We start from the raw sequence: 26,900 nt of genomic DNA, 5'->3' as shown, positions 1-26,900 counted from the left end.
TGCTTTTTATATTTGGTATCCTATAATAAAATTAGGAAGATGATGTCATTGAAGTTTCCTGCACTATTTTCAGCTACTATATCATAGTATAACCTCCTGCTCATAATCTTCATCGTTTTAATCTAGTCCTAGAATTGTTAAACTATTCCATAAACATTTTTTACATGGGATTGCGGGGTTCGTGTGTGAAATGTATGATCACGTGAGAGAGTGTGACTATAATCTGGCCGCGAGAGTGGGCTATGGGTTGAGTGAGTGCATAGCTCCTATGGGCGGACGCTGATGTATTTCCACACAAACCACCGCTGCTCTCTCCCAAAGCAGTGGGACAGATTTATGGTGCTGCTTCACTTATGTGGACTATAGAACAACTTTTCGTGCCTTGGCCTAATCGAAAAAAGACACAAGGATTCAAAGAAAGGCATGGAAAGTCAAGTATTTCCAAGATGACCGATGGTTTGGTCACCGAATAAGTTATTTTTGTCGCACGAGAGGGAAACTCAAAACAAGACTGTTTTTGGAGTTCCACCTCCCCTCTCTCCGTAGAGTTTGATTCAAAAGTCGAAAGCCAAGATGGCCGCCGATTCCGTGCAGGTAGGAAAAGTTGACAACTGTTACAATAAACGCGTAAAGTTGTAATGCGCGTTTTCCAATTTAGTAGACTAACTTTATTCTATCGAACAGTCGCAGTAGGTTCAAATCTTGAGTTTTATAAATTTCTGAGGGATTTATCCACCCTTTCCCGAAGGACTGGGAATTATGGATTGAGGCCTGGAAAACAATTAGGGGGAAAAAAATCCAGTTTTGCATTATTGTGCACTTGAGCACGCAACATCTGAACTACTGAATTCATCTGCTATAGATTATTTAAATGTCCTAAAATAAATGTAAAATATATTATGATAGTAAAATGGTTTTTTTACATTTTGGTAAACAAAATTGTTTAGAACGAATTGGAATAACATTTTCCATTTCAAATCCCATTTTAAACCGAGACGGTAAAAGTAATGTTCCATTTTAAACTCCTTTGTAAACAGTGACACACTTGAGTCAAGTGGGCGCGTGGTAAAGCCCAAAGGTGTCTATTAAAAGAAACATGTTTTACTTGGTTGGAGCCTAGATTTAACGTAGTTGAAAATAATGTCTCAAGTAACGTTATAGGCATGCAAATCCTAAATGTTAGCTAAGCATTCTTAAACATGATTGAATTTGGAGCTAATCATACAATGCAACATTTCGAAACCTCACAAGTGGCTGACTGAAAATAAATTAGAAAGTTGCATGTTTCAATCTATTTTTCGCCTCTGAACTGTAACAAATTAGTCAGAAGAAAGGTTGTGGTCACCACTACTGTCCCTGGGATGACGTCACCTGTCAAATCTGCCCATTTGTATCGGAAAAAAGGATACATGTCCATCAAACAACAATGTAGCCTTGAAGCATAATGATGTTATCTGACCATGCAATTTAGTAACTTTGTATGGTACCCCAACATAACCTAATTAACTCTCTCCTAAACATTTACATTTGAGGACATTAACCTGTGAAAATGTTGCCTTTGTTTGCGGTCTCTATAATTAGATTGAAGCTGGTACACTGTTTGGAACCTTATTTGTACCCACCCAGCAGCACCCATGAATGCAGACAAGTCTTTGCAGACATGATTTCACAAGACTCGTATTCTTAAATGGGTGACGGCTGAGATTGTTTGGACAGTGAGTGGAAGGCTCTTGTATTTGTCATGTTAATTATGCTGCTATCGGCCACTAAACAAAATAGTCTATTCGGAAAGTATTCAGACCCCTTGACTTTTTCCACATTTTGTTACAGCCTCATTCTAAAATATATATATATATATATATAGCAAATAATAATAATAATCAATCTACACAAAATACCCCATAATGACAAAGCAATTTATTGTATATATATATATATACATCTTATTTACATAAATATTCAGATGCTTTGCTATAATACTCTAAATTGAGCCCAGGTGCATTCCATTTCCATTGATCATCCTTGAAATGTTTCTACAACTTGATTGGAGTCCATCTGTGGTAAATGTATATTGATTGGACATGATTTGGAAGGCACACCGGTCTACATAAGGTTCCACAGTTGACAGTGCATGAAGGAGCAAAAACTAATCCATGAGGTCAAAGGAATTGTGCATAGAGCTCTGAGACAGGATTTTGTCGAGGCACAGATCTGGGGAAGGGTACCCCAAAAAAATGTGCAGCATTGAAGGTCCCCAAGAACATAGTGGCCTCTATCATTCTTAAATGGAAGAAGTTTGGAACCACCAAGACTCTTCCTAGAGCTGGCTGCCCGGCCAAACTGAGCAATCGGCGGAGAAGGGCCTTAGTCAGGCAGGTGACCAGGAACCCGATTGTCACTCTGACTGAGCTCCGGAGTTCCTCTGTGGAGATGGTTGTCCTTCTGAAGGTTCTCCCTTCTCTGCAGCATTCCAATAATCAGGCCTTTATGGTAGAGTGTGATCTGATCAGTGTCTGTGTTAGTAGGCCATCAATAGAAGAACAGGAACTGGCATTAGCAGCACCAGCAGGTAGCAGGGCATGCATGGGTTAGGTAAAGTTAGTCTTACATGATAACCATAGAAAAATAAATAAAAATGGATTGCAATTTATGATCATAAGGGGAATATAAAGAAATTTAAATAATCTGGGATTTAAAAAAAATCTGTCATGAATAAAAAATGGTCAACATCACCCTTTGATTGGAGAAATGCAACAAGTTAATGAGTTTACAGCAGCAAAACAATGTATTTGGGGGCACTTTGGGTACAATAGTGGCCCAATGATAGCAAACATATGACATTGACAATAAAAGTACTCAAATGAAATGTTCTCTCGCCAATCTAGAGAAAATAACAAAAGCTGAGAGAAAAATTTACAAATGGCTCATTAACACTCTACCAAAAGGCACCTAAAGGACTCTCAGACCATGAGAAACAATATTCTCTGGTCTGATGAAATCAAGATTGAACTCTGGCCTGAATGCCAAGTATCATGTTTGGAGGAAATCTGGCGCCATCCCTACGGTGAAGCATGGTGGCAGCATCGTGCTGTGGGGATGTTTTTCAGCGGCAGGTACTAGGAGACTAGTCAGGATCAAGGCGAAGATGAACGGAACAATGTACAGAGAGATCCTTGATGAAAACCTGCTCCAGAGCGCTCAGGACCTCAGACTGGGGCGAAGGTTCACCTTCCAACAGGACAACAACCCTAAGCACACAGCCAAGACAAAACAGGAGTGGCTTCGGGACAAGTTCTTGAGTGGCCCAGTGAGAGCCCGGACTTGAACCCGATCGAAGAGACCTGAAAATAGCTGTGCAGCAATGCTCCCAATCCAACCTGACAGAGCTTGAGGATCTATGGGAGAAATTCCCCAAATACAGGTGTGCCAAGCTTGTAGCGTCATAGCCTCGAATCTTCTTGGATGTAATCACTGCCAAAGGTTCTTCAACAAAGTACTGAGTAAAGGGTCTGAATACTTATGTAAATGTGATATTTCATTTTTTTTTTTAAGGTTTTTTATACATTTGCAAAATTTTCAAAACCAGTTTTTGCTTTGTCATTATAGGTTATTGTATGTATATTGATGAGGGGGTCTGAATACTTTACGAATGCACTGTAACTAGTGCATGTGTAGGAGTGACGAAGTTGTGTTATTGCCAATAAACTATGGCCCACAACCTCTTGCTCATCAGTAGTTTGTGTCTTGTTGTAATCCTGCCAAGAAAGACAGGCGAACCATGCACTGTTCCCAGGTATCACTGCACAGTTTGGCTTGTGATGTAAGAGCAACACATCCAGTTAGACATGTACCGGAACCTTGATGACAAACCTCCCGCTTTGGGCTTAATGTGTCTGTGTGTAGTTTATATGTGTATAGTCAATAAGCAGAATTGCTGTCTTACCTCAATTAGCCATGAATTCCCTAGTTGGAAAGCGGCGGTTTTCTAGAAGCTGTGCGGTGCCATTTTCCCAAAATGTTCCCCGACTTGGGCCAGCTCCCTAGCACTTAGAGTTTCAGCCAATGAGCTTCAGCCCCTCGCCATTTGAGTGACAGCTAGCAAGATGCGCACACACAGCAGAGAGAGAGCAATGACGTGGTGTGCATATCTGCACATACAGTACCAGTCAAAAGTTTGGACACACCTACTCATTCAAGGGTTGTTCTTTATTTTGTACTATTTTCTACATTGTAGAATAATAGTGAAGACATCAAAACTATGGAATCATGTAGGAACCAAAAAAGTGTCAAACAAATAAAAAATATATTTTAGATTCTTCAAAGTAGCCACCCTGTGTGCAAAGCCACAGCTTTGCACACTCTTGGCAGTCTCTCAACCAGCTTCATAGTGCCCTCAAAGCTCATCACTAAGCTAAGGACCCTGGGACTAAACACCTCCCTCTGCAACTGGATTCTGGACTTTCTGACGGGCTGCCCCCAGGTGGTAAGGGTAGGTAACAGCACATCTCCCACGCTGATCCTCAACACGGGGCCCCTCGGGTGCGTGCTCAGTCCCGTCCTGTACTCCCTGTTCACTCATGACTGCACGGCCAGGCACGACTCCAGCACCATCATTAAGTTTGCTGATGACACAACAGTGGTAGGTGACACAACAGTGGACAGCCGATAGGGAGGAGGTCAGAGACCTGGCCGTGTGGTGCCAAGACAACATCCTCTTCCCTCACCATGTTCAAGACAAAGGAGATGATTGTGGACTACAGGAAAAGAGGACCGAGCACGCCCCAAAAGATTTGGCATGGGTCCTCAGACCCTCAAAAGGTTCTACAGCCACACCATCAAGAGCATCCTGACTGGTTGAATCACTGTCTGGTATGGCAACTGCAAGACTTCCGACCGCAAGGCACGACAGAGGGTAGTGCGTACGGCCGAGTACATCACTGGGGCCAAGCTTCCTGCCATCCAGGCTTCTTAACAGGTTCTACCCCCCCAAGCCTTAAGACTCCTGAACATCTAATCTAAGCACCCCCCCCTCTTTTACGCTGCCGCTATTCTGTTATTATCTATGCATAGTCATTTTAATAACTCTACCTACATGTACATATTACCTCAATTACCTTGACTAACCAGTAACCCCTGCACATTGACTTTGTACTGGTACCCCTTTATACAGTTGGTTAGGACATCTACTTTGTGCATGACACAAGTAATTTTTCCAACAATTGTTTACAGACAGATTATTTCACTTATAATTCACTCTATCACAATTCCAGTGGGCCAGAAGTTTACATACACTAAGTTGACTGTGCCTTTAAACAGCTTGGAAATTCCAGAAAATGATGTCATGGCTTTAGAAGCCTCAGATAGGCTAATTGACATCATTTGAGTCAATTGGAGGTGTACCTGTGTATGTATTTCAAGGCCTGCCTTCAAACTCAGTGCCTCTTTGCTTTCATGGGAAAATCAAAACAAATCAGCCAAGACCTCAGGAAAAAAACACGTTCATCTGTACAAACAATAGTACGCAAGTATAAACACCATGGGACCACTCAGCCATCATATTGCTCAGGAAGGAGACGCGTTGTGTCTCCTAGAGATGAACGTACTTTGGTGAGAAATGTGCAAATCAATCCCAAAACAACAGCGCTGGGGGAAACCAGTACAGAAGTATATATATCCACAGTAAAACGAGTCCTATATCGACATAACCTGAAAGGCCGCTCAGCAAGGAAGAAGCCACTGCTCCAAAACCGCCATAAAAAAGCCAGACTATGGTTTGCAACGGCACATGGGTACAAATATCGTACTTTTTGGAGAAATGTCCTCTGGTCTGATGAAACAAAAATAGAACTGTTTGGACATAGTGACCATCGTTATGTTTGGAGGAAAAAGGGGAAGACTTGCAATCTGAAGAACACCATCCCAACCGTGAAGCATGGGGGTGGCAGTATCATGTTGTGTGGGTGCTTTGCTGCAGGAGGGACTGGTGTACTTCACAAAATAGATGGCATCATGAGGGAGGAAAATTATGTGGATATATTGAAGCAACATCTCAAGACATCAGTCAGGAAGTTAAAGCTTGGTCGTGAATGGGTCTTCCAAATGGACAATAACCACCAGGAATACTTCCGAAGTTGTGGCAAAATGGCTTAAGAACAACAAAGTCAAGGTTTTGGAGTGGCCATCACAAAGCCCTGACCTCAATCTTATAGAAAATGTGTGCGAGCAAGGAGGCCTACAAACCTGACTCAGTTACACAAGCTCTGTCAGGAGGAATGGGACAAAATTCACCCAACTTATTGTGGGAAGCTTGTGGAAGGCTACCTGAAATGTTCGACCCAAGTTAAACAATTTAAAGGCAATGCTACCAAATACTAATTGAGTGTATGTAAACTTCTGACCCACTGGGAATGTGATGAAATAAATAAAAGCTGAAATAAATAGGAATTGTGAAAAACTGAGTTTAAATGTATTTAGCTAAGGTGTATGTAAACTTCCGACTTCAACTGTATATCCTCGCTATTGTTATTTTACTGCTGCTCTTTAAGTATTTGTTACGGTTTTTTTTCTTAACTGCATTGTTGGTTAAGTGCTTGTAAGTAAGCAGTTCACTGTAAGGTTGTATTTGTATTTGGCGCATGTGACATACAATTTGATTTCAATTAACAGTCCATCATTACTTTAAGACATGAAGGTCAGTAAATGCAGTGGCAAAAACCATCAAGCGCTATGATGAAACTGGCTCTCAGGACCGCCACAGGAAAGAAAGACCCAGAGTTACCTCTGCTGCAGATGATAAGTTTGTTAGAGTTACCAGCCTCAGATTGCAGCCCAAATAAATGCTTCAAGTAACAGACACATCTCAACATCAACTGTTCAGAGCAGACTGTGTGAATCAGGCCTTCATGGTCGAATTTCTGCAAATAAACCACTACTAAAGGACACCAATAAGAAGAAGAGACTTGCTTGGGCAATGGACATCAGACCGGTGCAAATCTGTCCTTTGGTCTGATGAGTCCATTTTTGAGATTTTTGGTTCCAACCGCCGTGCCTTTGTGAGACGCAGAGTAGGTGAACGGATGATCTCTGCATGTGTGGATCCCACCGTGAAGCATGGAGGAGGAGGTGTGGGGGTGCTTTGCTGGTGACATTGTCAGTGATTTATTTAGAATTCAAGACACACTTAACCAGCATGGCTACAACAGCATTCTGCAGTGATACACAGTCCCACTAAGTGAAAACCAGATGGGATGACAATATGTTTTTCGACAGGGCAATGACCCAACACACCTCCAGGCTGTGTAAGGACTATTTGACCAAGAATTAGAGTGATGGAGTGCTGCATCAGATGACCTGGCCTCCACAATCACCCGACCTCAACCCAATTGAGATGGTTTGGGATGAGTTGGACCGCAGAGTGAAGGAAAAGCAGCCAACAAGTGCTCAGCATATGTGGGAACTCCTTCAAGACTGTTGGAAAAGCATTCCAAGTGAAGCTGGTTGAGAGAATGCCAAGAGTGTGCAAAGCTGTCAAGGCAAAGGGTGACTTCTTTGAAGAATCAAAAATATATTTGGGTTTGTTTCACACTTTTTTTGGGATGTGTATTTCATCATTTTGATTTCTTCACTATTATTCTTCAATGTAGAAAATAGTCAAAATAAAGAGAAACCCTTGAATGAGTAGGTGTAACTTTTGACTGGTACTGTACATGTGATGACATATGCATTTATCGGGGACCACTTTTGGCTACTTTCAGAACTACTGGCTAAAAAGTAATATACAAAAGTACCGGAGAATCTCTCTAAACTGACCAGGGTTGTAATTACACCTGTCATCGATGTATTTGTGATGGACCGTAATTTCCAAGCACTGCAGTCTTTTAAATGCTTTAGTCTGGCCTGGAGGTGAGGTTGTTGACCTGATGTAGCCTATGTGCCATTTCTGTTTGAAATGCAGCTACCAATCCAAATGTGTTGAAGCCGGTTTAGGATAATACTTTGTGTAACGGTTGAATGGTGTTCAAGGTTAGTCAGGATTTAAAAAATAAATTAATTAATAAAAACGGGTACCATCGCGCTCTACCATAATCCCAATAGTCTTGGTTTCTAAAGTCAGGCTTTTGGCATAAGTTCATGTTAGCCTGACCAACTTTTCCATTGTCCCTCAAATTGAATTGTGCTTTTGTTTGCATTTGAGTTGAAAACTATTTAGCCTGCTTATAGTGGAAATTCATAATTTTTATGTTAGCTTTGGTTTCGCTGCATGTTTTAAGGTGACATTATTTTAGGTGCATGAGAAATAGGCTAAGCTAACATATTAAGGAATAAGGACACAAGCTTTTAATCGATGATTAAAACTCCTATGCAAGCCTGTCCAATTTCAGTGTTCTCCTCAGTCAGTTAGATTTTCTTAGCTATTTTGTTGCTTAGAGGGAAGAATAAGGCTGGTCTGCGTCTTTGTATTGTGTTCAGGGGTAGCCTAGTCAAACAGAGTTACGGAAAAACCAATTGGGTTGAGCTGTCTTTTTACCTCTTCCAGGAGTTGAGTTGTTTACCTATGAGTCATACAAGGAGGCGGAGCCTGTCTCCCTCTGGACTGGAATGTACTATAGGCCTAGGCATTGCATATTTCCTCTGTAAAGCACCTTTATGGGAGGAAAGGGTGGAGTTAAAGATGGAGAAGGTTTAGCCACTAGCCAGCCAAAACAGGGAACTACTGTGCACTCTAATGTCAAACACACACGAAGCCTGGGTTTTTTACTCTAACTGGGTCAATCAGAGCATATCAATTAGGCAAAATAAATGTTGGCTACTTTGACACAAATACAATAGCTCTACGTTATTCCATTTGCTGTTGGTTGAAAAACAGTGCTTGCTTGCACCACCAAAGTAGTGGATAAGATTCTTTCATTAGCCATATACCGAACAATTAACAGTACTAAAAGCTGTAGACTGCGTTGGGAAACGACCTTGGCAAAAAATTACGTTACGAACTCTTTCCCAGGCTCCCAATCTTAACCTTACAAGAAGCCATTTACATGTAGCTGTACACAACTGCAAAGCCACCTCCTACTCCCTCACACGTCGCTTCATGGGGGAGGCCATTGGACCGCTGTCTTTTTTTCTTTTTTTTAACCAATGTTTATTTTAAGACTCAACTCTCTCCCCGGAGTGAGATTAGGTCCCATTCTCGTCTCCTGTGACCTCACAGAGCGCGAGGCTAAGCAGGATTTTGTTGTCCCTCAGACAGTTTGTGTGTGTGTGTGTGTGTGTGTGTCTGTCTGTCTGTGAGAGTGGGTAGGGTTGGACAGAGAGAGTATGTGTCCAACTTACTTTTGCTTTTGAGTCACCCAGACATGTTGCTGTTGTAGAGGATAACTGTTTTAGAAAAGAGAGAACTTTACTTCATGTTATTGTGATGAGAGGAAGAACAAAGCAGAACTTCAGAACATGCATGGACGGGCTTCTTTTGCAGATGTGATGGAGACAAGGTTGATGGAAATTGATGATGTGATGGTAAGGAACATAGATTTGTGTAGGAATAGTAAAATATAGGAATGGGCACTTGAAATGATTTCAGTATTCGAATAATATATTTTTGGGGATAGCCGGATAGTTGAAATATATTTCTTTTTTTAAAGAAGTTTTATTTTTGTACAACCAAATCTTTCCTTTTTAATGTAAATGGCATTTTATAGAAGGTTCCCAGTATAGTGATGCAAGTCTTTCGCTGTTGTATATATGAAATTGTGTCATTCCGAACTGCAATGTTATATTCCATTTTGTTGCGACTAGCTAGCTAAAGTAGCAATGCTAATTGAGGCTATTTTCCTGCGCTCCCCTTCCAGTGTCTACAACAGCTCCATTCACATGAAACAACAGCCTACCTATTGGTTGGTCATTCTGATTTAGCCAACTTAATTCCGTAATTTTAATTACATTTTGCTAGTGTTGCACAGTATACCGGTACCCGGTAATATCATGGTACCAAAAGGTCATGATACTTCTGATACCAACATTTTAGAATACCGTAGTACCGTTTCATATGATACTACCGACTTTCAGCCCTACCGATATAAAGAACCTGCTGGCTTCTATTATAAAATGTTTATAGATGTTTGTTTATAGATAATAATATCCACTTCACTTTCATGCATATATCAGGTGTGGCAGCTGTAATCAGTCAACCGCATCCCCTACATGCCCTTACCTGCTTCTCTCGGTCCGCTTTTCACGCGCGTCTATTCCTCCCGTCAGTTTAAAAATATATATAATTCAGCCGTGATGGCGAGCAGGGATGCAGACCAAGACCCTGATGAGTTTTCAGTAGATTTGTACATTTGTTACATTGGAGCAGCACACAAAGCAAACAATGTTGATACATTATATCATTTCATCGCCTGTTATAACCAAGAGCACAGACCAGTCTGAGTACACTTTGCAAGTTCACTGTCATGCAGCCAGTGTCAGAGAGGGAAAATGGAGCACCGCTTCGCGACAGGCATGCTTGCACCTTTACAGCAAAGAAAAATGTCTTGTCTCTAAAAAATGTAATATGACCCATATTACCTGAGATGCCTTTTTTTGCGCATTTATATAATTTCAAAAAACCAAGTCGTGGGCCATTTTTTAAGTCATTCTGGGTCACTAATTATTGGTTTGATAACAAACCACGTTGTTCAGTCATGTTACCTAGCTAGCTAACAACCTGGTAACTTGACAGTAGGTTTAGGCTAATTTGATTGGAACAGGAAGAAAGGAAAAGGGTCTGCTACTCATGAGATGTGCTTCCAAAGGTATGATTCATATAGGTCTAAAATATACTGAACAAACATATAAACAAAACACGTAAAGTGTTGGTCCTATTTTTCATGAGCTGAAATAAAAGATCCCAGAAATGTACCATACGCACAAAAAGTGTATTTCTCTAAAAAAAAATAGCACAAATTTGTGTACATCCCGGTTACTGAGCATTTCTCCTTTGCCAAGGTAATCCATCCACCTGACAGGTGTGGGTTATCAAGAAGCTGATTAAACAGCATGATCATTACACAGGTGCACCTTTTGCTGGGGACAATGAAAAGTACTAAGGAGTATTTCTGTCTGTAATAAAGTCCTTTTGTGGGGAAAAACTGGGCTGGGCATGGCTCCCCAGTGGGTGGACCTGGCTCCCAATTGGGTGGGTCTATGTTGCTGGAGGGACCTCCTGACTCCATATACAGTACATTTGGAAAGTATTCAGACCCCTGACTTTTTCCACATTTTGTTACATTACAGCCTTATTCTAATATGGATTAAATAAATAAAACATCTCATCAATCTGTCTATATAAGGTCCCAAAGTTGACAGTGCATGTGAGAGCAAAAACCAATCCATGAGGTCGAAGAAATTATCCGTAGAGCTCCGAGACAGGATTATATCGAGGCACAGATGTGGGGAAGGGTACTAAAACATTTCTGCAACATTGACGGTCCCCAAGAACGCAGTTGCCTCCATCATTCTTAAATGGAAGAAGCTTGGAACCACCAAGACTCTTCCTAGAGCTGGCCGCCCGGCCAAACTGAGCAATCAGGGGAGAAGGGCCTTGGTCAGGGAGGTGACCAAGAACACGATGGTCGCTCTGACAGAGCTCCAGAGTTGCTCTGGAGATGGGAGAACCTTCCAGAAGGACAACAATCTCTGCAGCACTCCACCAATCAGGCCTTTATGGTAGAGTGGCCAGACGGAAGCCACTCCTCAGTGAAAGGCACATGACAGTTGCTTGGGGTTTGCCAAAAGGCACCTAAATGACTGACCATGAGAAAGCTCTTTAGCCTGAATGCCAAGCGTGAAGTCTGGAGGAAACCTGGCATCATCCCTATGGTGAAGCATGGTGGTGGCAGCATCATGCTGTGGGGATGGTTTTCAGCAGCAGGAACTGGGAGACTAGTCAGGCTTGAGGGAAAGATGAACGGAGCAAAGTACAGAGAGATCCTTGATGAAAACCTGCTCAGGACATATGCCCTAAGCATAAAGCCAAGACAACGCAGGAGTGGCTTCGGGACAAGCCTCTGACTGTCTTTGAGTGGCCCAGCTAGAGCCCAGACTTCAACCTGATCGAACATCTCTGGAGAGACCTGAAATAACCGTGCAGTGACGCTCACCATCCAACCTGACAGTGCTTGAGAGAATCTACAGAAAAGAATGGGAGAAACTCCCCAAATAAAGGTGTGCTAAGCTTGTAGCGTCATTTCCAAGAATACTCGAGGCTGTAATCGCTGTCAAAGGTGCTTCAACAAACTATTGAGTAAAGGGTCTGAATGTAGCTCCCTCCAGTAACCACGAGCACAACCGTTCCTTGATTTTAACTGGCGGCTTTATTCTGTAGATTTAGTCAGAATTATCACCTTCCGTGAGAACTATAAAGTAAATGAAAAATACAGTTAAGCACACTCTTACAACCTTATCTTACGAGTGACTTATTAGCTTGGTATAACTCTGAAGTGCTTACATACAAAAACAGTTTAGCTGGCGCTATAACAGTATTAGATTAAACACATGAATAAAGGAAAAATACCTCATTGGCTGCTTATTACAGAAGGGAGGAAATCAAGCTTCACACTTATTATTCCTGGCATGAATTCACGCTTCATCCTTAATTATTATAACGTTACCATCCTAACATATACGCTTCAAACTTTATGAACTACACCCGATGACATGAAAACTTAGCTAACACAGCGCGGGATTGCCTTCCCTCCAAAAGTGTGTTGCTACAATAAGGATCCCCGTTACAACAGTTATTAGCTACGTAGTTCCGCTTCTCTTATCATTTCCCCGCACAGCGGACACGTAAACAATTCAAACACAAAACAACGACATAACCTGTAAGTCTAACTGTCAGTTACACAATTCAAACACAAAACAACGACATAACCTGTAAGTCTAACTGGCAGTTACACTCCCACCAATCACCGGTGATTTCTGTGAAAGGGGTCTGCAGGTTTCTTGATCGGCTTCCAGGAGGGTGACTGTCTTATGGATGGGCCTCTCCAGATAGGTGGGTTTGGTGATGCGTTTACCTCTCTCATCCAGGGTTGAGTCGCTGATCAGTAACTTGAATCTTCTTACCCGGCCATCCTGTCTCGGGTACACTTCTGTAACTTTTGCCAATTTCCACTGGTTGCGTGGTGCAGTATCATCTTGCAAGATGACAATGTCATTAATCCTTGCGTTTCTTCTGTCTTTATTCCATTTCTGTCTGTGTTGATTGTTCTGAGGTATGAGCACTCTCCATAACCTGAGGTACTAGCATCGGAGAAGTGATGGAGCTCATAACTCTGCACCTCCTTGAAACTTGATGGCAAGTAGGCTCGTTGAATCCTTACTTCAGACAAGATTTGTAGACATTGGAGCCAGAATTCCCACTGGGAACGTAGGTCATCTGGAAGGGGGTCATCCCAGTCGATCTTGTCACGACACATCTGCTGCACGATCTGCTTCCCTGCCAGGACAAAGGGTGCCACAAACCCAAGCGGATCATATACAGAGGCTACTGTAGACAATACTCCTCTTCTTGTGAGTGGGCGTTCCTTGACAACTACTCTAAACTGGATCTCGTCTGATGCGACACACCACAGTACACCAAGCGCTCTCTCCATGTGTGGTTCACCCAGAGCCATATCCAGGTCTTTGGCACCCTCGGCACGTTCTTCCTTGGAAATTGTGGCTATAACTTCCTTGCTGTTAGAGATAAACTTGTGCAACCGGAGTTTGCCGATGCTGCAAAGCTCTCTTGCTTCTTTCACCAGCTGGGCCGCTTCAGCTTCAGACGATACGCTCATCAACCCATCATCAACATAAAAGTTCCTTTCTATGAACTGGATATACCTCTCGCTGAAGCTTCCTCGTTCTTCGGCAGCAAGATGTTTGAGACCATAGTTTGCGCAACCAGGAGATGAAGCTGCGCCGAACAAATGGACCTTCATACGATACACTGAGGGTTGAGACTCTAGATCTCCGTTCTCCCACCAAAGGAACCGTAGATAATCTTGGTCTTCTGCTTTCACATGAAACTGGTGGAACATGCGCTCTACATCACACATGATTGCAACTGGACCCTTACGAAAACGACAAGGGACGCCCAGCAATGTGTTTGTCAACTCTGGACCGGTAAGGAGATGGTCATTCAAGGACGTCTCTCGAAACTTAGCTGAGCAGTCAAAGACGACTCGTATCTTCCCAGGCTTTTGTGGGTGATAAACCCCATGGTGCGGGATGTACCATGCTGGATGCTTGTTAATTTCCTCTTTGGAGACCTTCTCAGCATCTCCACAAGCTATGGTCTCTTCCATGAATGCTGTGTAGTCCTTGTAGTACTGCTTGTCTCTCCTTAGCCTCCTTTCCAGGCACTTGAGACGGTGAACTGCACATGTTTTATTGTTCGGCAGGTTGGGTCTTTCTTCCTTAAACGGCAGCGGCATCTCATAATGTCCATTGTCCTTGCGTCTGATTCCCGCTTTCATTTTTGTCAGGAACCGGATATCCTCTTGAGATATGAGGTCCTCTTCTGCAGTTCTCTCGTTGAAGTCGGATTCAAGCGTCTTGATAATGTCCAGTGCTGTGATTACCTATCTTACGCGTGTTCTACTAACATAGTGTACTTGATTTTGATTTGTGACGTTGGAAGAAGATTGAAGGCTTGGCATCACCTGTCTAACGATAACCCGATGACTCACTCCAATAGCGTCGCCATGGTCGATACATGGATTTCCATGGCCGACTATGCTCCAGCCAAGGTCTGTTCTCTGAGCAAAAGGCTGATTTTCCTTACCAGACACAATTTCTCTTGGAAGGAGAGCCTGGGAGCAGTTGTAGCCAATTAAGAGACCGACATCACAGCTCTGTTGAGGAGCAATCTCCTCTGCAATGTGTTCAAGATGAGACCATGCTCTTGCAGTCTCTGGAGTAGGAATATGATCTCTGTTTGCAGGAATAAACTCTCTCGAGTAAGTCGTTGGCAGAGGGATTTTCTTCTCCAAGTAAAACCCTCTAACCTGCAAACCAGACAGCTTCTGGCAGGGCACAATGGTATTCCTTGAAGCCATTCTAGAGAGTTTCAGTTGGACTGGCTCCTTCCTTGTATTGAGAGCGTTTGTTGTCTCTTCAAGGATAAAGGTGGTGTCGCTCTGGGTGTCAAGAAGTGCATACACAAGAACTTCACGATCTGGCTCGCTTGTGGTTGACACCCATACTGGAATGATTGTGGAGGTGTGAGTGTTGTTAATGTCCCTTACGACTCTGTTGGATATGGCCTCACTTGACGCTCTTGTCCCCTTATCTTGTGGGGGCTCTGTCTTCCTATCCCTTAACCTTTCTTTAGTACGATCTTCGTGCAGGCAGGATGGATGCCTCCTCTGACACGTGTCGCAGGTGTTCCTGTTATCACAATCTTTCGAGTGATGCCCAGGCCTTAAACAGCCAAAGCACAATTTATTCTCTTGAACAAACTTCTGTCGCTCTGTGGTGGGCTTATCCATGAACTTACAGCATTTGTGGAGACTGTGACCTGACATCTCACAGAAGACACAACTAGTAACAGTATCTTTCTCATCAGAGTTAGTTGCTAACACCCTTGCTCCGGGGCTTTGAATCCTTGGTGTCTTAGGTTTTCCATCTTCGCTTGATTGCAAAGCATGAAGGGATGTTACAGGATTACAAGCGATCTTTGCTTCTCTCGTGAGAAACTTCACAAACTGACTGAAGCTTGGAAAGGTCTCAGTTTCTTCTAAGATGTCTACGACCTTTCTATTCCATCTTGAAGTTAGCCAATCTGGAAGTTTAGCGAGGATCTTTTGGTTTTCATTACAGTCGTTAAGCACCTCCAGGCCCTTATTCTGAGACATAGCAGCCTCACAGCTGCGAAGAAAGTCTACAAGGTCTCTAAGTTCAAGACTGTCCTTGGATCCTATCTTAGGCCATGCATTGAGCTTATCTCTGAAGGACTTGGCGATGAGGAATTTGTTTCCGTACCTTTCTTCAAGAATGGTCCACGCAGCATGGTAGGCTGACTCTGTTCCTAACATAAAGTAACTTTCGATGGCTTTCTTGGCAGGCCCACCGACATATTTTCTTAAGTAATATATCTTCTCAGTTGCTGGTATGTTCTTCCTGTCTATCAGAGTCTGAAAAGAGACCTTCCAGTCAGTGAACGAGAGTGGTTCTCCATTGAATGTTACTGGTTCTGGTATGGGGAGGCGGCTTTCACTGATTGATTCCGCTAGTAACCTGAACATGGTCTTGGTGCCATCTTCTTGTTGTGTGCTTGTCACAACATGTTGTGGTGAGAGACTGTGAAATGACCCACTTCTGTGCATGACTTCTTTCACAGATTTGCAGTTAGAGAGTAGTTCTCTCTTCTCGTCCTCTGAGTTTTCATCTTGCTCATACACTTGCATCCGCGCCTTGGCAGCATTTAGTTTCTTGAGCACTTCTAGGCGCTCTAACTCTCTACGCTTGTCTTCTAGCGTCCTTCGTCTGGCAGCATTTTCTACCTCTAACTTGACTCGCAGCCTAGCTTCTTCTAAGCTGCGTTTCACAGCCTCAGCTTCTTGCTCCGCTGTCCTCTTCTTATCTTCATCTTCGAGTCTCTGAAGCTCTTCTAGTTGGCGTTCTTGCTTAACCATTACTTCTAAAGCTGCTTGGTTAGCAGCAACTTCCGCCGCAGCCTCTTGTCTTTTGACAGATGACACGCTTGAGCGTCTGGAGTTGACCTTTGAGTTGCTTTGAGACTGGGAGGAAGCACTTGAGGGCTGATAGTTGAGACTTGACTTATGTGAGAGTTCGGACACGCACAAGGAATTGCTGTCCTTCCAGTTCAGTTCTATCTGGTTACTTTGACCTTCTTCCCTGCCTTTTAAATGACACCTTACAGTCTTGATAATAGACATTGTAACTGCTTCACAAGTATCAACTCTGCGTCTTATATCGTTGTCGGGAATGTCGATTTGACGCAAATTTACATAGACAAGGTTTAGTTCTGTAGAGGTATGACTAATCTTGTTTAAGAGGTCTTCTAGTAGGTCTTCAGAGCAACAGCCTGTCAGTGACTGTTTTGCTTCCTTTACCAGAGCCTTCCACTTCTCATAGCTGACCCTGAAACGATGTTCGAGCTGTCTCCACCTTTCGTCGCGCAGTTCTCTGCCCTTTTCAGTTAACCTGCGGACCCTCTCACCTTTTCGTGGCTCTTGTTGTGATATCTCATTAGCAGCCTCTGTATCATCATTCGCTGGCAGAAGTGACTCCACACCAGTCTGGGCCTCTTCCTGCTGCTCTGTTTGTTCTGATGAAGGCTTGAAGTTTGCGAGGTGTTGCTGCAGCTGCTCAACTTGACCTACCCCATCTCTATCACCTTTAGTGAAACTACCTCTTTCTGACATTCTAAATCAAATCAATTCTAGGTAAGGTTTGGATAAGTGAGTAGGTAATTTATACTCTAATTCACTGTAATTTAAACCTTAGTACGTGGTATAAACATGTATAATGCTTGTAACAAAGGCTTGAACAAACACCGTACCAAACAATTACACTATTAACTTACAGGTGAAAATAGAATTAATAGGTGTACGCTGACCCTTAATGTTTTGTAACTATATATATATATATATATATATATCCCTTTTTTTATATATATATTTTTATATATATTTTTTTTAAGTATCAAAGAATATTTTTCCAGTAATACACATACCAGCGATACATTAAGATAGAAAGAACAAATGCATAATACCAGCCTCTTGAAATACACAACTATTTCCAGTCCTTACGAATTGTAATCTTAAAGTCTCTTATTAGCTGTTCACAAGGCTAGGACCACCTTCAAACACCTTGACTTGTACTTGCGTGTCTGACTTTCCTGTTAGTCTTGACCTTATGTTGCCTCACGATGCTTCCTTATGTGGAGATTTTCTTCTTAGGTTGCAGGTAGGTGCAAAACTCTTATCTGGCAGATGACAGGGCCTACCAGGATTTGGGAATCTTGTAGACGTTTTACAGCTGGGTAAGCTTCTTCTTTCTCTCTTGCTCGTGAAGAGCATTGAGTTCTCACTGTAGCTCCCTCCAGTAACCACGAGCACAACCGTTCCTTGATTTTAACTGGCGGCTTTATTCTGTAGATTTAGTCAGAATTATCACCTTCCGTGAGAACTATAAAGTAAATGAAAAATACAGTTAAGCACACTCTTACAACCTTATCTTACGAGTGACTTATTAGCTTGGTATAACTCTGAAGTGCTTACATACAAAAACAGTTTAGCTGGCGCTATAACAGTATTAGATTAAACACATGAATAAAGGAAAAATACCTCATTGGCTGCTTATTACAGAAGGGAGGAAATCAAGCTTCACACTTATTATTCCTGGCATGAATTCACGCTTCATCCTTAATTATTATAACGTTACCATCCTAACATATACGCTTCAAACTTTATGAACTACACCCGATGACATGAAAACTTAGCTAACACAGCGCGGGATTGCCTTCCCTCCAAAAGTGTGTTGCTACAATAAGGATCCCCGTTACAACAGTTATTAGCTACGTAGTTCCGCTTCTCTTATCATTTCCCCGCACAGCGGACACGTAAACAATTCAAACACAAAACAACGACATAACCTGTAAGTCTAACTGTCAGTTACACAATTCAAACACAAAACAACGACATAACCTGTAAGTCTAACTGGCAGTTACACTCCCACCAATCACCGGTGATTTCTGTGAAAGGGGTCTGCAGGTTTCTTGATCGGCTTCCAGGAGGGTGACTGTCTTATGGATGGGCCTCTCCAGATAGGTGGGTTTGGTGATGCGTTTACCTCTCTCATCCAGGGTTGAGTCGCTGATCAGTAACTTGAATCTTCTCACCCGGCCATCCTGTCTCGGGTACACTTCTGTAACTTTTGCCAATTTCCACTGGTTGCGTGGTGCAGTATCATCTTGCAAGATGACAATGTCATTAATCCTTGCGTTTCTTCTGTCTTTATTCCATTTCTGTCTGTGTTGATTGTTCTGAGGTATGAGGACTCTCCATAACCTGAGGTACTAGCATCGGAGAAGTGATGGAGCTCATAACTCTGCACCTCCTTGAAACTTGATGGCAAGTAGGCTCGTTGAATCCTTACTTCAGACAAGATTTGTAGACATTGGAGCCAGAATTCCCACTGGGAACGTAGGTCATCTGGAAGGGGGTCATCCCAGTCGATCTTGTCACGACACATCTGCTGCACGATCTGCTTCCCTGCCAGGACAAAGGGTGCCACAAACCTAAGCGGATCATATACAGAGGCTACTGTAGACAATACTCCTCTTCTTGTGAGTGGGCGTTCCTTGACAACTACTCTAAACTGGATCTCGTCTGATGCGACACACCACAGTACACCAAGCGCTCTCTCCATGTGTGGTTCACCCAGAGCCATATCCAGGTCTTTGGCACCCTCGGCACGTTCTTCCTTGGAAATTGTGGCTATAACTTCCTTGCTGTTAGAGATAAACTTGTGCAACCGGAGTTTGCCGATGCTGCAAAGCTCTCTTGCTTCTTTCACCAGCTGGGCCGCTTCAGCTTCAGACGATACGCTCATCAACCCATCATCAACATAAAAGTTCCTTTCTATGAACTGGATATACCTCTCGCTGAAGCTTCCTCGTTCTTCGGCAGCAAGATGTTTGAGACCATAGTTTGCGCAACCAGGAGATGAAGCTGCGCCGAACAAATGGACCTTCATACGATACACTGAGGGTTGAGACTCTAGATCTCCGTTCTCCCACCAAAGGAACCGTAGATAATCTTGGTCTTCTGCTTTCACATGAAACTGGTGGAACATGCGCTCTACATCACACATGATTGCAACTGGACCCTTACGAAAACGACAAGGGACGCCCAGCAATGTGTTTGTCAACTCTGGACCGGTAAGGAGATGGTCATTCAAGGACGTCTCTCGAAACTTAGCTGAGCAGTCAAAGACGACTCGTATCTTCCCAGGCTTTTGTGGGTGATAAACCCCATGGTGCGGGATGTACCATGCTGGATGCTTGTTAATTTCCTCTTTGGAGACCTTCTCAGCATCTCCACAAGCTATGGTCTCTTCCATGAATGCTGTGTAGTCCTTGTAGTACTGCTTGTCTCTCCTTAGCCTCCTTTCCAGGCACTTGAGACGGTGAACTGCACATGTTTTATTGTTCGGCAGGTTGGGTCTTTCTTCCTTAAACGGCAGCGGCATCTCATAATGTCCATTGTCCTTGCGTCTGATTCCCGCTTTCATTTTTGTCAGGAACCGGATATCCTCTTGAGATATGAGGTCCTCTTCTGCAGTTCTCTCGTTGAAGTCGGATTCAAGCGTCTTGATAATGTCCAGTGCTGTGATTACCTCTCTTACGCGTGTTCTACTAACATAGTGTACTTGATTTTGATTTGTGACGTTGGAAGAAGATTGAAGGCTTGGCATCACCTGTCTAACGATAACCCGATGACTCACTCCAATAGCGTCGCCATGGTCGATACATGGATTTCCATGGCCGACTATGCTCCAGCCAAGGTCTGTTCTCTGAGCAAAAGGCTGATTTTCCTTACCAGACACAATTTCTCTTGGAAGGAGAGCCTGGGAGCAGTTGTAGCCAATTAAGAGACCGACATCACAGCTCTGTTGAGGAGCAATCTCCTCTGCAATGTGTTCAAGATGAGACCATGCTCTTGCAGTCTCTGGAGTAGGAATATGATCTCTGTTTGCAGGAATAAACTCTCTCGAGTAAGTCGTTGGCAGAGGGATTTTCTTCTCCAAGTAAAACCCTCTAACCTGCAAACCAGACAGCTTCTGGCAGGGCACAATGGTATTCCTTGAAGCCATTCTAGAGAGTTTCAGTTGGACTGGCTCCTTCCTTGTATTGAGAGCGTTTGTTGTCTCTTCAAGGATAAAGGTGGTGTCGCTCTGGGTGTCAAGAAGTGCATACACAAGAACTTCACGATCTGGCTCGCTTGTGGTTGACACCCATACTGGAATGATTGTGGAGGTGTGAGTGTTGTTAATGTCCCTTACGACTCTGTTGGATATGGCCTCACTTGACGCTCTTGTCCCCTTATCTTGTGGGGGCTCTGTCTTCCTATCCCTTAACCTTTCTTTAGTACGATCTTCGTGCAGGCAGGATGGATGCCTCCTCTGACACGTGTCGCAGGTGTTCCTGTTATCACAATCTTTCGAGTGATGCCCAGGCCTTAAACAGCCAAAGCACAATTTATTCTCTTGAACAAACTTCTGTCGCTCTGTGGTGGGCTTATCCATGAACTTACAGCATTTGTGGAGACTGTGACCTGACATCTCACAGAAGACACAACTAGTAACAGTATCTTTCTCATCAGAGTTAGTTGCTAACACCCTTGCTCCGGGGCTTTGAATCCTTGGTGTCTTAGGTTTTCCATCTTCGCTTGATTGCAAAGCATGAAGGGATGTTACAGGATTACAAGCGATCTTTGCTTCTCTCGTGAGAAACTTCACAAACTGACTGAAGCTTGGAAAGGTCTCAGTTTCTTCTAAGATGTCTACGACCTTTCTATTCCATCTTGAAGTTAGCCAATCTGGAAGTTTAGCGAGGATCTTTTGGTTTTCATTACAGTCGTTAAGCACCTCCAGGCCCTTATTCTGAGACATAGCAGCCTCACAGCTGCGAAGAAAGTCTACAAGGTCTCTAAGTTCAAGACTGTCCTTGGATCCTATCTTAGGCCATGCATTGAGCTTATCTCTGAAGGACTTGGCGATGAGGAATTTGTTTCCGTACCTTTCTTCAAGAATGGTCCACGCAGCATGGTAGGCTGACTCTGTTCCTAACATAAAGTAACTTTCGATGGCTTTCTTGGCAGGCCCACCGACATATTTTCTTAAGTAATATATCTTCTCAGTTGCTGGTATGTTCTTCCTGTCTATCAGAGTCTGAAAAGAGACCTTCCAGTCAGTGAACGAGAGTGGTTCTCCATTGAATGTTACTGGTTCTGGTATGGGGAGGCGGCTTTCACTGATTGATTCCGCTAGTAACCTGAACATGGTCTTGGTGCCATCTTCTTGTTGTGTGCTTGTCACAACATGTTGTGGTGAGAGACTGTGAAATGACCCACTTCTGTGCATGACTTCTTTCACAGATTTGCAGTTAGAGAGTAGTTCTCTCTTCTCGTCCTCTGAGTTTTCATCTTGCTCATACACTTGCATCCGCGCCTTGGCAGCATTTAGTTTCTTGAGCACTTCTAGGCGCTCTAACTCTCTACGCTTGTCTTCTAGCGTCCTTCGTCTGGCAGCATTTTCTACCTCTAACTTGACTCGCAGCCTAGCTTCTTCTAAGCTGCGTTTCACAGCCTCAGCTTCTTGCTCCGCTGTCCTCTTCTTATCTTCATCTTCGAGTCTCTGAAGCTCTTCTAGTTGGTGTTCTTGCTTAACCATTACTTCTAAAGCTGCTTGGTTAGCAGCAACTTCCGCCGCAGCCTCTTGTCTCTTGACAGATGACACGCTTGAGCGTCTGGAGTTGACCTTTGAGTTGCTTTGAGACTGGGAGGAAGCACTTGAGGGCTGATAGTTGAGACTTGACTTATGTGAGAGTTCGGACACGCACAAGGAATTGCTGTCCTTCCAGTTCAGTTCTATCTGGTTACTTTGACCTTCTTCCCTGCCTTTTAAATGACACCTTACAGTCTTGATAATTGACATTGTAACTGCTTCACAAGTATCAACTCTGCGTCTTATATCGTTGTCGGGAATGTCGATTTGACGCAAATTTACATAGACAAGGTTTAGTTCTGTAGAGGTATGACTAATCTTGTTTAAGAGGTCTTCTAGTAGGTCTTCAGAGCAACAGCCTGTCAGTGACTGTTTTGCTTCCTTTACCAGAGCCTTCCACTTCTCATAGCTGACCCTGAAACGATGTTCGAGCTGTCTCCACCTTTCGTCGCGCAGTTCTCTGCCCTTTTCAGTTAACCTGCGGACCCTCTCACCTTTTCGTGGCTCTTGTTGTGATATCTCATTAGCAGCCTCTGTATCATCATTCGCTGGCAGAAGTGACTCCACACCAGTCTGGGCCTCTTCCTGCTGCTCTGTTTGTTCTGATGAAGGCTTGAAGTTTGCGAGGTGTTGCTGCAGCTGCTCAACTTGACCTACCCCATCTCTATCACCTTTAGTGAAACTACCTCTTTCTGACATTCTAAATCAAATCAATTCTAGGTAAGGTTTGGATAAGTGAGTAGGTAATTTATACTCTAATTCACTGTAATTTAAACCTTAGTACGTGGTATAAACATGTATAATGCTTGTAACAAAGGCTTGAACAAACACCGTACCAAACAATTACACTATTAACTTACAGGTGAAAATAGAATTAATAGGTGTACGCTGACCCTTAATGTTTTGTAACTATATATATATATATATATATATATATATATATATATATATATATCCCTTTTTTTATATATATATTTTTATATATATTTTTTTTAAGTATCAAAGAATATTTTTCCAGTAATACACATACCAGCGATACATTAAGATAGAAAGAACAAATGCATAATACCAGCCTCTTGAAATACACAACTATTTCCAGTCCTTACGAATTGTAATCTTAAAGTCTCTTATTAGCTGTTCACAAGGCTAGGACCACCTTCAAACACCTTGACTTGTACTTGCGTGTCTGACTTTCCTGTTAGTCTTGACCTTATGTTGCCTCACGATGCTTCCTTATGTGGAGATTTTCTTCTTAGGTTGCAGGTAGGTGCAAAACTCTTATCTGGCAGATGACAGGGCCTACCAGGATTTGGGAATCTTGTAGACGTTTTACAGCTGGGTAAGCTTCTTCTTTCTCTCTTGCTCGTGAAGAGCATTGAGTTCTCACTGTAGCTCCCTCCAGTAACCACGAGCACAACTGTTCCTTGATTTTAACTGGCGGCTTTATTCTGTAGATTTAGTCAGAATTATCACCTTCCGTGAGAACTATAAAGTAAATGAAAAATACAGTTAAGCACACTCTTACAACCTTATCTTACGAGTGACTTATTAGCTTGGTATAACTCTGAAGTGCTTACATACAAAAACAGTTTAGCTGGCGCTATAACAGTATTAGATTAAACACATGAATAAAGGAAAAATACCTCATTGGCTGCTTATTACAGAAGGGAGGAAATCAAGCTTCACACTTATTATTCCTGGCATGAATTCACGCTTCATCCTTAATTATTATAACGTTACCATCCTAACATATACGCTTCAAACTTTATGAACTACACCCGATGACATGAAAACTTAGCTAACACAGCGCGGGATTGCCTTCCCTCCAAAAGTGTGTTGCTACAATAAGGATCCCCGTTACAACAGTTATTAGCTACGTAGTTCCGCTTCTCTTATCATTTCCCCGCACAGCGGACACGTAAACAATTCAAACACAAAACAACGACATAACCTGTAAGTCTAACTGTCAGTTACACAATTCAAACACAAAACAACGACATAACCTGTAAGTCTAACTGGCAGTTACACTGAATACTCATGTAAATGTGATGTCTGTTTTTTTATTTGTTATACATTTTCACAAAATGTTGAAAAACCTGTTTTTGCTTTGTCGTTATGGAGTATTTTGTGTAGGTTGACGGGGGGGGGTCTATTTAATCCATTTAGAAGAAGGCTGTAATGTAACAAAATGTGGAAAAAGTGAAGGGGTCTGAATACTTTCCGAATGCACTTGTAGGTTGACCTTTCATTGTAATTCCATTCAAGAAGACTCACAGAGCTCTAATCCTTCCCCAGTTAAGACTGTCCATAATGATGCAGGTCAAGGCCCATTCTAATGCCCAATTCCAAAACAACTCCAAGCTACTAACCCCTAGTCACTTATGTAGATCTGAAAGGATTGAATAGGTATGGGGCCAGAAGTTTTTCCACAGCCTTTAATTTGGGCTCACAATAGCCTAATTTCCCTAGTCGGATCATGTGGTCAAGAAAAAGTCCAGGCCAGCAATGGTGAACATTTCACCCAGCCTGTCTGGTCACAGAGCTATGACAATATTGCAATGTAAATCATCCTATCCAGTCCTTTCATATCACCACGTGTGATTAAGTGGCAAAGGTGGCCCAATGACCTGCGTTCCATCTTTTAGTTCTTGTTAAAATATAATAGATCCTAGCCATTGACTCAGCTGACCAAAAAAACTGTCAGAGGTTTGGTGGGAGTGAGATTGCTCCTAACCACAGATCTAGGGTAAAAAAAATAATAATATCTGACCCCTTATCAGTGGTTAGGGGCTTACAACCTAACCACTACTTCAAGATGAAGTTCAGCTTCAGGTGGTACTAACCAGAAATGTAGTCTTGATCTCTTGAACAGTCGAGAGACTACATAAATGCAGTCTCAGTCTAGGGCTCCGGTCTTGACTCCATCTATACTACTATTCTCCTTCCAGTGCATCCATTCTAACCCACCTCTCTTCTCTGTTGTCCTCCAGGGTGATGCCAGGGGCCAGCTGGTGTCGGAGCGGCTGGGCCTGGGCCACAATCTGGACCTGTCGGACACCATGGTGCAGCAGAAGCTGGACGAGATCAAGGAGCAGATCCGCCGAGAGATTCGCAAGGAGCTGAAAATCAAGGAGGGCGCGGAGAACCTGCGCAAGGTCACCACAGACAAGAAGAGCCTGGCCTACGTGGACAACATGCTGAAGAAGTCCAACAAGAAGGTGGAGGAGCTCCACCAGGAGCTCCAGGAGCTCAATGCCCACATCGTGGTCAAGGACCCCGATGAACTGCTAGGTATGGCTCTTGTTCACTGGGCATGGGAGGAATTAAGGTTGCAAAACTCTGGAAGCTTTTCCAGGTTTATCAGAAATCCCGGCCAGAGTATTCCTAGTTAGAGGATTTCCTCCCTGCTTATTTTCTCCAGATTCCAGGAATCCTTCAACAGAAATTTCGGAAAAATCTGGGAATTTTGAATGTGAAACTTATTTTTTTGATATGAGGTGTATGCACTGATCTAAATGCCCCCCTCTTCCCCCCTCAGTCTCGTTTCAGTTCACATTGTGTTTAATTACCCTAACAAACTGCTAGGGACTGTATGGTCCACTGATTCATGGTGAGAAGTGAATTGGGTGGAATACAGTACCCAAATTCACTTTAGTTTAGGGCTGGGCGGTATAGTGTCTTTTGCTACAGTATATAGAGGTATTTCAATGTTTGGTTTGGTAAATGTGACATGCTACTCCGCCGTGTGTAGCATCCGTTTTTATAGTTTACTCCGCTATTTGAGTTGTCTATATCCTCTCGCTCTCTCTCCATGAGGCTTTCCACACAGACCAAGCCCCGCGCCGATCAATCAAGGAGCGCAGTTAGTGTTGCTCGACCAGAAGAGCCGCTTGTTCAGTCTGCATGGTCAATGCAGTACATGCAGCATGATGGAAATGATGCAGACAATTACATTGATGGAAACTACAATCTATCTGCAACATTACATCTGATCTACCCCCTATAAAATAAAAACAATTAATAAAAAAGGTAAATCGTTTTAGCCGCTAATGCTAATCGATTGTTAGTAGGCTAGCACGCTAATATATGTACTGATTCAGAGAATCGCAGCTAGTTAAATAAAGCCTGATGCTAGTGATGTTGGAGGCCTAAATCGGCATGTTTTCTGTGGAACATTATATTCTAAATCAAAGAAGAATAGATGAAGCATGAATATGGTAGCTACATAAAGTAGCTAAGAGAACATTGAATGTAGCCAAAGGTTACAGGGTCCCCTAGGAAACGGTGACCAACACTTTGGTTCTTAATAACACCTCCCTGGCTTTATCATTTGTTGTCATGACAAACAACACTGTATTCAAAGTGGCCGTTATTATATTCTAACTATTGAATTATAATAA

The 26,900-nt window shown here is 42.9% G+C and overlaps 3 protein-coding genes and 1 long non-coding RNA gene across 6 annotated transcripts in view; 1 reads left to right on the top strand and 3 right to left on the bottom strand.

Annotated features, from left to right (window-relative positions):
* The first annotated feature begins 260 nt into the window (after positions 1-260).
* The window catches only part of LOC139550882 (serine/threonine-protein kinase N2-like), a 54,764-nt gene continuing 28,124 nt past the window's right edge, over positions 261-26,900 (top strand). The window contains exons 1-2 of one of the 2 annotated variants that reach the window (XM_071362118.1): positions 261-594; positions 25,491-25,791. In XM_071362118.1, the coding sequence (XP_071218219.1) occupies positions 574-594; positions 25,491-25,791 (322 nt within the window). In that variant the 5' untranslated portion in view covers positions 261-573. Of the gene's footprint in view, positions 595-9,323; positions 9,514-25,490; positions 25,792-26,900 lie in introns of those variants that run through there. The other variant, XM_071362116.1, reaches the window with a different exon arrangement.
* On the bottom strand, positions 12,335-17,636 carry LOC139550881 (myosin-9-like). 2 transcript variants are annotated; one of them, XM_071362115.1, is made up of 2 exons: positions 12,554-17,636; positions 12,335-12,395 (listed from the first exon to the last, which is right to left on the bottom strand). In XM_071362115.1, exon 1 carries the CDS (start codon positions 17,412-17,414, stop codon positions 14,607-14,609), a length of 2,808 nt encoding a protein of 935 aa, XP_071218216.1. In that variant the 5' UTR covers positions 17,415-17,636; the 3' UTR covers positions 12,335-12,395; positions 12,554-14,606. The 2 variants fall into 2 exon arrangements, with proteins under 2 accessions (XP_071218216.1, XP_071218215.1); XM_071362114.1 differs by having other exon boundaries at positions 12,335-12,861; positions 12,914-17,636.
* Positions 18,120-23,199, bottom strand: LOC139551368 (uncharacterized). The gene is made up of 3 exons (XM_071362855.1): positions 22,888-23,199; positions 18,339-22,572; positions 18,120-18,180 (listed from the first exon to the last, which is right to left on the bottom strand). The coding sequence occupies exons 1-2, from the start codon at positions 23,197-23,199 to the stop codon at positions 18,889-18,891; spliced, it is 3,996 nt and encodes a 1,331-aa protein (XP_071218956.1). The 3' UTR covers positions 18,120-18,180; positions 18,339-18,888.
* Positions 23,925-24,523, bottom strand: LOC139550880 (uncharacterized). Its single transcript, XR_011670147.1, has 2 exons — positions 24,144-24,523; positions 23,925-23,985 (listed from the first exon to the last, which is right to left on the bottom strand). It is a non-coding gene; the product is annotated as an uncharacterized lncRNA (long non-coding RNA).

Source organism: Salvelinus alpinus, chromosome 23 (genome assembly GCF_045679555.1).
Source record: "Salvelinus alpinus chromosome 23, SLU_Salpinus.1, whole genome shotgun sequence".
NCBI classification, from domain to species: domain Eukaryota; kingdom Metazoa; phylum Chordata; class Actinopteri; order Salmoniformes; family Salmonidae; genus Salvelinus; species Salvelinus alpinus.
This window is presented reverse-complemented; position numbering and strand designations above follow the sequence as displayed.

What these genes read in the sequence shown, in the direction of transcription:
- LOC139550881 (XM_071362115.1), bottom strand. Translation starts at nt 17,414, where the DNA reads ATGTCAGAAAGAGGTAGTTTCACTAAAGGTGATAGAGATGGGGTAGGT.
- LOC139551368 (XM_071362855.1), bottom strand. Translation starts at nt 23,199, where the DNA reads ATGTCAGAAAGAGGTAGTTTCACTAAAGGTGATAGAGATGGGGTAGGT. An exon ending in ATGAGAAGTGGAAGGCTCTG is followed by an intron (nt 22,573 to 22,887) that starts GTAAAGGAAGCA and finishes CTCAACTATCAG; the next exon opens with CCCTCAAGTGCTTCCTCCCA.